The sequence below is a fragment of the Eumetopias jubatus genome, unplaced genomic scaffold (assembly GCF_037043125.1).
Source record: "Eumetopias jubatus isolate StellerSeaLion01/CBP00866 unplaced genomic scaffold, mEumJub1_p1.0 scaffold_2, whole genome shotgun sequence".
In the NCBI taxonomy this organism is placed as follows: Eukaryota; Metazoa; Chordata; class Mammalia; order Carnivora; family Otariidae; genus Eumetopias; species Eumetopias jubatus.
In genome coordinates, this window is record NW_028274808.1 from 86,475,006 (window position 1) to 86,489,347 (window position 14,342).

The following is a 14,342-nucleotide window of genomic DNA, read 5'->3' on the forward strand; positions in this document are numbered from 1 at the left end:
ATTAATAATCAGCCTTGCTGCATAACAGACATGTCCTCAAATATAAGTCTGCTGACGAACTGTATTCCAGCTGGGTCAGGCTGGGCTGGGCTGGACATGGCTGGACTTGAGGCTTCTTGTCTTATTATGCCTTATATGTCTTAATTCTGGGGCCCAGTCTGAAAGGACTGTGGTGACCTGGGTCAAGATTTTCCCAAGTGGGTCCCAAGAAGCCAGAGCATGAGTAGACACCTATGCTGCTTCTGAAAGCTTAGCTTGAAATGGTCACGATGTCACTTTCAGCCACTCTTCATTGGTCAAAGCAGATCGCACAGCCAAACCAAATATCAGTGAGATGGGGAAATAGATACCATGCATTTCAATAGCAGGTGCTAAAAAGTCACATGATAAAGGCATAGCTATATATTCAAATACAGGGAAGAAGTGAAGAAATGACAGCAGTAATTCGATGCATCTCAAAAGGTTAGATCTCAGAAAAAACTGAAATACAGTTTAATGATATTGAAGAATCAAATTAGGTAGATCTCCAGGTTGGTACAAATTGTAAAACTGATTCAGCCTGACCTCTGATTGGGAAAGATAAATGCATGTTGGCAACCCCTGCCTTCTTCAGAGCCCAGCATCTTCACGGGGTACATACTGGATACATGAGTGAGCCCAGTGGAATCCATATTAGAAAAAAAATCCTTTATCCTTTTAGAAGTACAGTATGGCATACTAAGCATTTTTTTTTCTGAGTATAAAATTATTTATTAGGGGCACCTGGGTGGCTCAGTCGTTAAGCGTCTGGCTTCAGCTCAGGTCATGATCCCAGGGTCCTGGGATCCAGCCCCCATTGGGCTCCCTGCTCGGCGGGAAGCCTGCTTCTCCCTCTCCCACTGCCCCTGCTTGTGTTGCCTCTCTCGCTGTCTCTCTCTCTGTGTCAAATAAATAAATAAAATCTTGAAAATAAATAAATAAATAATTTATTGTAGAAAGTCTGGAAAAAAACAAGGAAAAAAAAACAAGATTTTGTATTTTGGGTAGTGTAACAAACGAAATCTGTTTAAATTGGTCTCATTCCTTGAAAGCTATATATGCATGTATGTCCCATCTAAGTTAGGTTATACGGAGAAAAAAAGTAGAGAAGATAATAAATCTATGCTAAGTAGTCCTAAATAATATTTAGCTATTTGTGATCTGAAGGAGAATCTCCAGAGGAGAATGTCCAAAACTAGGAAAGCTAGCATTTACACTTAGGTCCAACTTGGTTGTTTTAAATGTCTCAGTTTTTGTTTTTTTAAGCTAAAAATTGAGGCGGCCTAAATGCAATGTGGGATTCTGGACTGGATCCTGGAATGGAAAGAAGGCATTAGTGGAAAAACTGGTAAAATCTGAATAAAGTTTGAAGTTTAGTTAATAGTAACGTATCTATGTTGGTTTCTTAATTTTGACAAACATACCATGTGACGTAAGAAGTTACCATTACAAGAAACCGTGAGGAGTATTGGGGTGCTCTGTACTATCTTTGCAACTTTTTTTTAAAGATTTTATTTACTTATTTGACAGAGAGAGACACAGCGAGAGAGGGAACACAAGCAGGGGGAGTGGGAGAGGGAGAAGCAGACTTCCCGCAGAGCAGGGAGCCCGATGTGGGGCTAGATCCCAGGACCCCGGGATCATGACCTGAGCCAAAGGCAGATGCTTAATGACTGAGCCACCCAGGCGCCTCTATCTTTGCAACTTTTCTGTAAATTTAAAATCATTCCAAAATGAAAAGTTTTAAGTGAAACAGTCATCTTTACACTTCTGATTCTATTCTCTGTGCTCTTCACATATGTTCTGAACGGAGACAGTGCTACCGTGTTTAGAAGCGAGGGGCCCCGGGCCAGGGGAGGATCCCAGTGGGTGATGCCCATTTTAAAACTTAAGAAGTAGCAGCATGTTTTAGTGGCAAGAGCCACGTGAACTTGAGAGTCACCTGATTTGGGTTTCAGCTTCAACATTTACCGTAGTATGGTCTTGGGCAAGTTATTTATCCCTTCGGAACCTATTTCTTCATTATAAAACACAGATATTGGCACCTACTATACAACAGCATAAGGGAAGTTATTGTTCTCTTTACATTCTTCTTGGTGTGAGTAAGCAACAGATTTTGGGAAGCAAGGGTGATAATTCTCAAAGGGTTATTTTTCTTAGACTTCCTGGTTGTGGGGCACCTGGGTGACTCAGTCAGTTAAGCATCTGCCTTCAGCTCATGTCATGATCCCAGGGTCATGGGATCGAGTCCCACATTGGGCTCCCTGCTCTGTGGGGGAGTCTGCTTCCCCCTCTTCCTCTGCCGCCTCCCCCACCCCTCCTCATGCTCTCTCTTACTATCTCTCTCTCTCCCTCAAATAAATAACTGAGATCTTAAAAAAAAAAAAAAAGAACTCCTGCTTGTAAATAACAAACACTCTCTTCACTTTAGCTTAAGACCACAAAAAAGGTGGGGAGAAGGCGCATGATTCTTGGTAAGATTCTGGTAGGCCTGTTAATTTGAGGACATGTTGAGCAGTTTGGGTTTCACAAGCGTCGGGGAAGCATGGCTGCTTCGGGTGCCTGGGAGGGACACGGGCCTTGGTTGTTGGGCACTTCTCGCCTACCCCCCCACCCCCTCGCAGTTCTAGTGAGTGAGCTGTGGACCAGGTCTGACCGGGCCCTGCCACCATCTGGTCCGGTGTGGGGAGAAGAAGGAAAACGGAAGGCAGGTATCCCAACCTGCCCCTCGCTGACCTCTCCCCACACCCTTTCTCTTCATGCTTCTGTAGCCGCAAACTGCTTCTAGCTATCCACTCCTGCACGCTGATTTCCCTGTCAGGGCTCAGGCTGGACTTTCTTCTTGCCTCATCTCTTCCTCTCTCCGCAGAGGAACTCCTTTCTCTGGTAATTCCTGTGCTGTCTTTAAGGCTTAGAATTCATGTCTGTCAAGGAAATGAATGAAATCTGGTCTGGCGTAGTATAAATTACAGAGGAGAGGGGGATAAGTAAAGAGTGTGCTCCGTGTGCCGGGAGCATTGGCCCATTGGCCAGTGGGGGAAGAACAGGAAGGGACAGCGTGTGTCAGAAAAGATGGCGTCAGCTTCTTGAAGGCAGCCAGAGATGTCCCTCCTGTTTGCATCTGTACAGTCCCTAATGTGGGGCTTTCCATGTAGCTGGCCCGTGGTACTTTGGATGACAGGTTTAGTCTAAGGAGGGGAGGGGGAAGTTCAGAGGAGATTTTCTGCACAATAGAACAAGTATTTCACAGAAAAGTCTGGTTAAAAAGTGTGGGTTCTTTCTTTTTTCAGCTAACTTGCTTTAACGGATTGTGCGTTGGTCCATTACCAGTTTGCTCTCAGATGCATTTCTTGTCTTTCTCCTGCCCTGCTTTTATTGCAGGGGGGCTTCTGCTCCTTGAAGGCCACATTGCCTAGGCCCTTGTGCATTGGCTTCTGTCTGGGTTTGGCCACAGGGAGGCACTGGCCAGGGCCACGGAGAGGAAAAGCATCAGGAAGAAGCTCTCTCTCTGTGTCCAGCAGCATCTCCAGCAGGGGCCTGTCTTCTGACTCCATCTCCCACCAGGAAAGCCCCCCCGCATCCCAGCTTCCCTGGGCCGGTATACCCCAGCTCTAGAGCCCCAGGCACACCACCTCCACCTTTGTCCCTCTGGCTTAGGGTTATGTGGCTTCAGCTCCTGCCAGTCTCTAGGCTCCTCACTGACCCCTTCGGCTTCTCAGTTCCTCAGTGCTCCCTATAACCAGTTCCCTAAGTGAAATTCTCTCTTTGAAATACGCAAATGGTCTGTTTCCTAGCTAGACACTGACTGATCTGGATTGCTTTTTAACTTTTAGCTTGAGACACTGATTTGGGTTTTGTGATTGTACCAAACAAACAAGCAAAAACCAGAAGGAGGACCTGGTAACCGCTGAGGAATTGCTTAACGGGATGATTTGTGATGTGTTAGTGCCTAAAAGAATTTACTTTACAGGAGTAAGCCCTTCGGTTCTAAAATGTGTTTCTTTGCTTATTCGGCATTAGAGCATCAGATGTCTTCATTGCGCTCTGGGAGGATTCTTGGTGGCTAATCCTTTGCAGAGAACCATTGTTAATTCTAGGACAGTTGTGTACCTTAGTTTCTGAATAAATTACTGATTGGTGTCTGAACCACCTTGATAGAAATAAGAAAACTTTGGTTTTTCTTTATCAAAAGCAGTTCTGTTCTTAATTCTGGTGAGGCGAAGGTTTATTTTTATTTTTATTTTTTTAAATTTTTTTATGGTTATGTTAATCACCATACATTACATCATTAGTTTGTGTTGTGCGAAGGTTTATTTTTAGCGAAGGGGACAGTTGCTGGGGTTGGATGGTTGGAGTCCACAGCCTGTGTCTAGTAGGAAGAAAATCACAAGAAAATTTTAAAACCATCATCCAACCTGATCTGACCAGAGAGATCTCAAAATTTCATGACAAAGCAGGTCCTTGATTAAAAAATTTTAATTACACAAGCATTTTGTAAACCATTTGAATAAAGAAAATTCAAAGGCAAAAATGGGATTTTAAGAGATACATCTGATGGCTGTTCATTAAGACCTAAAAATAAAACTCAAAAGCAAATCTAAAAACTGTTCATTTATATTGGAGAATTTATTCTAGTCAGTGTAATTTGAATAACATTTTTCATTATTTAACTCCTGCTTTAAAAGCTCTCCCCTAACTCGGTAATCTCTAGATTGAGGTGTTCGCTTGCTTTTCAGGTTCGGTGTACCACTTTGATAAATCGACATCATCTTGCATTTCTACCAGTGTTCTTCTTCCAGATCCATATGAATCAGAGAGGTAACTTTTTTCCTTGTGGTTTGAACGGCATTGTTTATGGGAAGTTAAATAACCCTCATGGTGGGAACTAATCCTCCTTTGTAGCCCTCTGAGCAGAAGAAAATATTCGTATATTCTGAGGAAGAGTGTTTTTATGCTTATATCGCATCTGTCGCTGTGAGAGAGTTTCTCCACCCATAAAGCACAGAACGACCATGTGTCAGTCCCAGAAGGAAACTTCTACATATAGAGAGCCCACTATGCCCTGCCCCAACGTCCCCTTTCTTGGGGCCCTGGTGTGGTTGATGCTGCAGCCACGTGCTGGCCTCTAGAGGAGCATTTTGTACTCCTTAAAGCTCTAGCCTGGGCAGGAACCAGAATGCCTCCTTTACTCAGCCCCGCCGAGGGGGTCTGGAACACAAGACAATTTCTTGATTCACGAAGGGAGAACAGCAGTGAAAGAAAGACTGTAAGAAGCATAAGAAGCTTCCAGTGTACAAATGACAAGCTTCTGATTCTATAAGCTCACTCCCCAAGTGTCAAGTCCCGTTCCAGCCCATCTTCCCTAAACTCCAGCTCTCCGTTGTTGGTGTGGCTTTCCCTGGTACTCTGCCCGAGACTCTTATCCCCTAGCAACTGGCCTGTTGGTGAGGAAGAGAGCCATCTGCGGTTGGTTTTCTCTTTGCCTTGCTCTTTGTAAGCGTGGCTTGCAAAAGCATAACTTCCACTCACTTTCTGTTCTATTCCCATCTGAAAATAGGCCTCTTCCGTGGTTGAACTGACAGGGCTCACACCACAATGTCACAGTGAATGAATGGCCTCTTTCTTGATGCAGAGCTCTGGTCCATTTACAAAGGGAAGGGCTCAGTGTCTTGGTAGCCCCCGAACACAGTAGCGCGATAGTCCTATATATCGGTCTTTTTTGTTACTGTCGTTGTGATGAGGCTGTAGAAGGATGCCCTCAAAACTCGCAGTGGTTTATGAATGCACACATTTTATTTTACACTCGTGGTTCTGTAGGTTAGCTGAGGTTCAGTCACTTTTGACTGGGCTCCACTCGGCTCCCCTTCGCTCAGCTGGACGAGGCTGGACTCCAGATTGCAAGTTGGGCTCTTCTGGGCTCATGTCTGAATTCCAAGACTGAGACTAAAGGAGGAACAGCCCCCTGGGGCATCTTCTTCCTATGGAGATGAATGGAAATTCAAGGAGGCTGGCAGAAATTCGCCATGCCTCTTACCACCTGAGACCTGGCATGCAGTCCTCCTGCCCATGTTCAGGTAGCAAAGTAGATCCTACGGCCAAGCCCACAGGGATTGAGGCAGGGGTACATCTCATATCCCCACTCTGAAGGAGGCACCGCAAGGTCACGTGGCTAAATAGTAGGACGTTTAATTCTACCACAGGGAAGGAGGAAAGAGTTGGAAGCAATAATTCAGTCCCCTAGTCTACAAAATAAGCCCCAAGATCCATGTAACAAAAACTAAAGATGACAGGTTCCACCAGAATCATTGAATCCCAGTGCCCAGAGAACTGAAATAGTTGTTGATGGGGTGTGTCCTCTCTTATTCAATCCAGTTCAGTAGTCATGAGTGCTGTTTTCCTGTAAATCCAGGGATTGGCAAACTCTTTCTGTAAAGAGCCACGTTGTCCGTATTTTAGGGTTTGTGGGTCTCTGTTGCAACTGCTCAGCTCTGCTTATGTCACCCCAAAGCAGCAACCGACAATACTAAATAAATAGGTGTGGCTGTGTTCCACAAAATTTTATTTACAAAAGGGTGCAGCTGCCGGATGTGGTCCTGGGGCCATAGTTACTAGACCCGTTATGAACTCTTTTGTTGGGAAGTGCTTACTGGATATGTTTTTGTTAATTGTTTGTCACTCTTTCATGTGAAAGATTCATCTTGGGGCTTAATTAAAACAGTCTTTCCCTCCTATTTGGCATTGACAAACTTGGGTATAGCTTTAATTACTTTGGAAATGTTTTACTTATCCAGGAAGACAGTGAAAATATTCATTAGCTAAAAACATAAATTAAAAAAAAAACCTTATATCAAACATTGCTTTATGAATACAGTGAAACTTTGAACAACACAGGGATTAGGGCACCGACCCCTATCCCTACCCCATGCAGTTGAAAATCCACATGTAACTTTTAATTCCCCAAAAACTTAACTACTAAGATAAGAGTCTACTGTTGACTGGAAACCTCACCAATAACATAAACAGTTGATTAACACGTATTTTGTATGTGATATGTGTTATACACTGTATTCTTACAATAAAGTCAGCTAGACAAAAGAAAATGTTATCAAGAAAATCATAAAGGGGGGGGGGTGCCTGTCCGGCTCAGTCAAGTGGAGGCTGCAACTCTTGATCTTGGGGTTGTGAGTTGGAGCCCCGTGTTGGGTGGAGAGATTACTTAAAAATAAAACCTTTAAAAAAAAAAAAAGAAAGAAAAGAAAGTCATAAGAAAGAGAAAGGACATTTTCAGTACTGTAAAAAATCCGCATGTAAGTGGACCTGCACAGTTCACACCCATGTTGTTCAAGGGTCGACTCTATATAATAATCCCCATATCAGAGAGCAGATTTTAAACACCACTCTTAAAGATACATGAGTACAAGTTCTTCAGTTTTCAGTGCCAAATCCTGTGGTTTAACTTCTCATCCTCCCTTCCTTCCTTCCTCCCTGGATTACTATGAACTGATGCTTCCGATTCATTAGCTATTCTGATATTTTGGTGTTTGATATAAAGAGTGACATATCCAACTAAAAGAACCATCATTTGGCCCTTTTTTCTATTTAGGGTTTATGTTGCTGAATCTCTCATTTCCAGTGCTGGAGAAGGACTATTTTCAAAGGTAGCGGTGGGACCTAATACTGTTATGTCTTTTTATAATGGAGTCCGGATTACACACCAAGAGGTGAGCGGGGTCTAAGTGGAGAATCAACTTGATTGGTTACAGGGCTTGGTTTCAAACACTCTTAATTTTCCTGTTAGCCCCTTTACTTTAGTATTCGCTAGAAATATGAAGGAATAAACAGTCTTTTTTTTGTAAAACTGATGGAATATTGTCTTACAGCAGTCTTCAGATTTCTATAGCAAAAATACCATACACTGGGGGCACCTGGGTGGCGCAGTCAGTTGAGTGTCTGCCTTCGGCTCAGGTCATGATCCCAGGGTCCTGGGATCGAGTCCCGCATCGGGCTCCCTGCTGTGTGTTGGGGGAGGGGGGTCTACTTCTCCCTCTCCCTCTGCCTGCCGCTCCCCCTGCTTGTGCTTTCTCTCTCTCTCTCTCTCTCAGTGTCCCCCTCTCTCAAATAAATAAAGTCTTTAAAAAAAAAAAACCGTATACTGGGTGGCCCATAAACAACAGAAATTTATTTCTCACAGTTCTGGAGGCTGGACGCCCAACTTCAGCATGTCAGCAGATTTGGTGTCTGGTCAGAAACCACTTCCTGGTTCATAAATGGCTCTTTTCTCTCATTGCAGCTTCACATGGTGGGAGGGACAGGGGAACTCTCTGGGGTCTCTTTTAAGTTTCACAGCTACTTTATAGAAAGTGGGATGGCGCCCGTCCAGGAGACAGCAGTTGCTTTGTACCATACTACACCCAGTGTCTGAAAAATTGAGACCCAACTGGATTCGGTCAATAATTAATTTATGATCTTGCACAGGCTACTTTATGGGAAGGCTCCCTACTTCTGTTTGTGCAAAAGTCATACAGTAGCCTACATCCAGCCAGGAAGGGTTCTATTGCCCAAAAAGCTGAAAATAAAAAGTTAAAGAATAATCAATCACCTCTTGCCTTTAAAATACAATCTTTGATCGGGCGCCTGGGTGGCTCAGTCGTTAAGCGTCTGCCTTCGGCTCAGGTCATGGTCCCAGGGTCCTGGGATCAGGTCCCGCATCAGGCTCCCTGCTCCGCGGGAAGCCTGCTTCTCCCTCTCCCACTCCCCCTGCTTGTGTTCTTGCTCTCGCTGTCTCTCTCTCTGTCAGATAAATAAATAAAATCTTTTAAAAAAAATACAATCTTTGATATATTTTCCAGAATTCAGAGGTGTTTTTGTTTTTGCTTCTTCACGTCACAATTACTTCCTTACATGTCCACTTAAGGGCAAAAAGTCTGCTGCTTGAGCCCGGCTTGTAGTCTCCATCTGGTCTCACTTGCATTAAGGGTGTGGGACTTGGGCTTGTTGCTCATATCCCTCATTCATGTACTTCCCTTTTTCACTTATTGCTATGGAATGCTATGGGGGAAATGCCGTGAAATAATCAAGTGTTTGCCCATTCAAAGCCGTCGTACAGACAAAGACGGCTTGGCGCTCACACTGAGCCATTACTGGCACGCGGTACCCCTGGTGATGGCCAGACCTCTGTGTCCGCAATCCTGACCGTCCAGGAAATTCAGCATATGAAAGGTGGCTCAGGATATTGATACACTATCTATTTATTCTAACATTTTACAGATAACAAAACTAAAACCCAGAGTGGGTGAGCCATTTGTCTGAGGTCACAAATACAGTAAGTAGCAGAGTTCAAGCAGGATTTCAAAATAGAATCTGGCTCCTGGCAAAACTCACTATATGCTGTGCTGTGGAAATGAATGGGGCACCCTCCTTGCCTTCATGAAATTTAGACTCTGTTGGGGAGAGGTGCCTGGGTGGTGCAGTCAGTTGGACTCTTGATTTTGGCTCAGGTCCTAATGTCAGGGTCGTGGGATCAAGCCCTGCATCCGGCTCCGTGCTCAGGGGGGAGTCTGCTGGAGATTCTCTCTCTCCCTCTCCCCCTCCTCGCGCTCTGTCTCTAAAGTAATAAATAAATCTTTAGATTCTGTTGGGGAGATAAGAAAAATATACAAGTAATGGCAACATAAGGTAGATGGTAGCAAGTATCATATATCAGTTCACATAACAGGGCTGGAATATTAAGACCCATGAAGATTTTTTTCACTTTAATCACTGCTGTAACCCCTACACCTAGAACAGTGCCTGGCATATGGTAGGCACTCAGTAAATATTTGTTGAATGAATATCAGAAACAAATAACAGCATAATTATAATCTGGGGGCAGGAGAGGCAGTATACCTCTGAGAGTCAGCAGTTCTATATAAAAATGTGGTCCTAGGGGCGCCTGGATGGCTCAGTCGGTTAAGCCTCCGACTCTTGGTTTCAGCTCAGGTCAAGATCTCAGGGTTGTGGGATGGAGCCCCATTTGGGGCTCCCTGCTCGGCAGGAAGTCTGCTTGTCCCTCTCTCTGCTCCTCCCCCTGCTCTCTCTCTCTCTCTCTCTCTCTAAAATAATAAATAAAATCTTTTTAATAATTGTTTTTAATGTAATCCTGTTTGCTCCAAAAAACTGCTCTCCTGACCTCAGCAGATGCTGGGGCGGTGGGCTGGAGAAGGGAAGACTCTTGGTGCCCTGCAGAGAGTGAGTGTGGGTAAGAGAGCACACTGGGAATGGGTGACGCCATCTGCAGGTCACACTGATCCCCCACTTGTAACAAAGGTGAAGGACTCTGCTTGAAGCACGATTTTGCATTCCTCATAGTTCCAGTTCCATTTGACGTTCTTGTGTGTTTCTTTTGCCTCATCTTCTTTTTTTTTTTTTGCAGTTTTTTTTTTTTTTTAAGATTTTATTTATTTGAGAGAGAGAGAATGAGAGATAGAGAGCACGAGAGGGAAGAGGGTCAGAGGGAGAAGCAGACTCCCCGCTGAGCAGGGAGCCCGATGCGGGACTCGATCCCGGGACTCCAGGATCATGACCTGAGCCGAAGGCAGTCGCTTAACCGACTGAGCCACCCAGGCGCCCTTTTTGCAGTTTTTTTTTTTTTTAAGATTTTATTTATTTGAGAGAGAGAGAATGAGAGATAGAGAGCACGAGAGGGAAGAGGGTCAGAGGGAGATGCCTCATCTTCTTCACAGTGGGGCTTCCAGGGATCTGGGGGTTGGTCAGAGCAGCAGATCCGACCATAGGAGGCAGTAACACACAACAGGATTCCCTGACACGGGGCAGTGCTTGGACAGGGGGGCAAGAGAGGGGACGTCCTGCCAGCCCGAGACGGTCCAGGGGTTGTGGCCCAGGGCCCCCTACCCGGAGCAGGAGGAGGGCAGGGAACTCCCAGGAAAGAGATGGTCAGAGAGGGGGCTGTCGTGTCTAGGTGACGTGTAGTGCAGAGAGGAGTCTCTGGGCCACAGAGCTCCGAAGGCCAGAGGCAGTCTGGAGGCTTTGTGGTGCTGGGCTTTCTCTCACGAATCTGCTAGCAGATGTGGGGTCAGGTGTCCCAGGGGAAGCAGATCCGAAGGGGCTAAAGCTCCGCTTTGTTTGGGCTTTTTAAAGAACAACTGGATGTGTAAATTTGAGTTTGGTGCTGGAGGGCTTTGGAGGTGATAGGTCTTAGCCTGCAGTGAAGAAATAAACCACCTAGGGACATCAGGTTATATTTTTGTGTGTCTTTGTCGGGGACTTTAGTCCTTTTTTTCATGTAAGATGAGGAAGTCAGTACGTAAGAAGTTGAGCTGCCTGATGCTGCCCACAAACGGCTTTCGCACCATCGATGTGCGGAGAGATGCCTTGGGTTCTTTTCATGCATCTAGCGCTCACATAGCAAAACGTAAGGAGAAGTGAGTAGTGTTGCTGTTGTTCTCTGAGATTTGGGGAGAAAGGCCCTATCTAACGTTCGCTTTCTTGTTTTCTGCAGGTTGACAGCAGGGACTGGGCTCTTAATGGGAATACCCTCTCCCTCGATGAAGAAACGGTCATTGATGTGCCTGAGCCCTACAACCATGTGTCCAAGTACTGTGCCTCCTTGGGACACAAGGCAAATCACTCCTTCACTCCAAACTGCATCTACGATATGTGAGTATGACACCCAGCTTCCAGGGTGGATCCGGGCCCCATCTCCTGGAGCCCTGCGACTGACGAGGGCCTGTCACAGCTGTCATCCTGCCCCAGGTGAAGGCTGCTCCCTCCGGGCTCCTGAGGCTCCTCTCCCAGATGTCTCCCGGTTATGACTTGACACTCGGAGTCTAAACAGCCCCTTCCCTGGCTTTGGTAGCTCAGACAGGGCAAAGTGCTTGGAAGGGTAGAAATGCTATGGAAATGCGACACTTCCTGGTTGCTGTTTTGTCGATGCTTTTTTGCCCTTCAGTGGTCTCACTCTGGAAAATTAAGGATAGTGTTACTTGAAATATTAGAAAAATTAAAATTATTCTGCACAGTGGAGACTCGTGAACTCTTTTATGTTGTGAAAGGAAGGAAGAAAATAAAATGCCAAGCCTAGAGCACAAGGTCTTGGTGTTGGAAAAGACGGATTAAATCAGAGTCCCCATTATTTGACAATAAAGAGGAAAGAAATACTGGCACATGCTACAGTGTGGATGAGCCTTGAAAATATTATGCTAAGTGTAAGAAGCCAGTCACATAAGACCCGATAGTGTATGATTCTGTTATTGATAGGACTTGTCCATTACAGTGAAATTCATAGAGACAGAGTACAGATCAGTGGTTGTCCAGGGCCTGGGAAAATGGGGTTGATGGCTAATGAGTATGGGGTCTCTTTTGAGGGTAGCGCACTGTACTAAAATTATATAGTGGTGATGGTTGCCTGCCTGAAACCCACTGAATTGTATCCTTCAAATGGGTGAATTTTAGGGTATACGAATTGCATCTCAACAAAGCTGTCATTTTAAAAAGTCAAATAGTCCTACCTCTCAGAGTTTGAGCCCTCCCCTTCCAACGGCTCACTGAACCTCTTCTTGTAAACCTCCTTTGATGGGGAGCTTACTGTTATCCATGAAGGCAGCTATCTGGACAAACTGACATAGATATTATTCTGAAATTAACTTTCAGGCTCTGATGATTAAAATGTTCTTTCTATGAAGCCCAAATGGGTTTCCCTGTAACATCCAGCCCTTCGCCCTAATTATTCCCCTATGCACTATGCCAGTCTCTCTTCGACATAGTAGCCCTACAAATATTTTAGAAGCTTTCATATGCCCCCTGAATGTTCTCCTCCCAAAGTCAAGCATCTCTGACTATTCCTTGAAGAGTACGTGGCATTCCTTGGATCATCATCATTGATCTCCTTAGCTCAGCCAGAAAATGCCTGTTCCCCCTGGGAGGCAGGCGGCCACGTGCCACCTTTTCTGCTCAGTTATAGCTCTCAGTTCCCCCTGTCTATTGCTTGTTAACAGAAGCAGGATCCAATCATGTGCATTTAATCTGTAGGAAAATTGCCAGGATATGAATGTCCCTCCTCGCATCCCTGAGACGGCTTGGAAATTGCTCTGGCAGGGACTTGCTCTCCTTGGCAGCCAGTACCAAGTACTGCAGCTCCGACTTCTGTTTAAAGGGCAGGTAGAAATGGCAAAGGACATGTGTCATGTGAAATGAAACCGACACTGTTATTAACTCCAAGGCTTTCGTGGCCAATGTGAATTAGGCCAAAGCATCGTTCCAGGCTGCACACGGCTTCCCAACAATCTTTTAAAGCAGTGGTAACTAACAGTAACAAATGCTACTTCAACTAGTCTTTTAACAACTACTCTTTTAAAACAAACGAGTTCTGTGATTTCACTGCAAGGACATGGTTTTTCTCACCAAAAAGAAGAGCGCACAGGAGACAAGGGAGAGATCCATTTGTGCAAAATCAAGTCCCCAGACTCGTCAGGGTTATTTCCTTCCAGCCCAATGTGAACAATTAGTTATTTGGGGTAAAGGGAAGACTACCTGAAAAATAATAAAATATAAAATTCAGATACCGATTCATGGCATTCATTTGCTTCTAAAATTATTGGTATCATTATGCACACTTTAACATCAGCAAAGCAATATCCCTGTATAAGCTGCAGTCCGGTACAAAATACAAATGGACAAGCAGACACGAACTACTGCCCTAGTTGTCAATAGAGGTGACATGTCGCCAAGGTCCCAAACCACTGGGTACAGAGAGGTTTGCTTTGGCCACTAATCGTGCTACTGGCATTGATTGAGCACTTTGGGCTGGAGCCACGCTAACGCCTTCTCATGAATTCTCTCACTCAGGCCTCCCAGGACCTCCGTGGGGCAACCTCCGTTACCTACTTCCCCCCCCCCGCCCCCCACAGACCAGAAATGCGGAGCTCTTAGCCGCAGTGGCTGAGTGTCCTTAAGCGTTGTGCCCCCGTGCTGCCTGGGAGAATCAGCACCTGAAATGGAGTGCCTTCTTTACAGTCTGTCCTTTTTCTACTCTTTGAAAATAATAAGCGGGAAAATGAAAATAAAAGAGGATTATATCACAACCCTTAGGTTTCTCATGGAATTTTGCCAGTGTGCAGTAAGATTAGCTAGAGCTCCGTTTCAGGGGTATTATTTTTGTAATGCAATATTTTAATTTAGAGACAAAGAGCTGTGATTTTATTATTTTTTTAAAAGATTTATTTATTTATTGAAGAGAGAGAGAGAGCACAAGCTGGGGAAGAGGGAGAGAGAGAGACGAGCAGACTCTCCGCTGTGCGGGGAGCCCCACATGGGGCTCGATCCCAGGA

At 45.0% G+C, this 14,342-nt stretch overlaps 1 protein-coding gene across 1 annotated transcript in view; it reads left to right on the plus strand.

The window, feature by feature from the left end:
- SETD7 (SET domain containing 7, histone lysine methyltransferase) overlaps positions 1-14,342 on the plus strand; it is a 46,490-nt gene that overhangs the window by 24,818 nt on the left and 7,330 nt on the right. Inside the window, exons 5-7 of the mRNA XM_028102259.2 lie at positions 4,755-4,836; positions 7,622-7,739; positions 11,516-11,673. Of these exons, the coding sequence (XP_027958060.1) occupies positions 4,755-4,836; positions 7,622-7,739; positions 11,516-11,673 (358 nt within the window). The remainder of the gene's footprint in view (positions 1-4,754; positions 4,837-7,621; positions 7,740-11,515; positions 11,674-14,342) is intronic.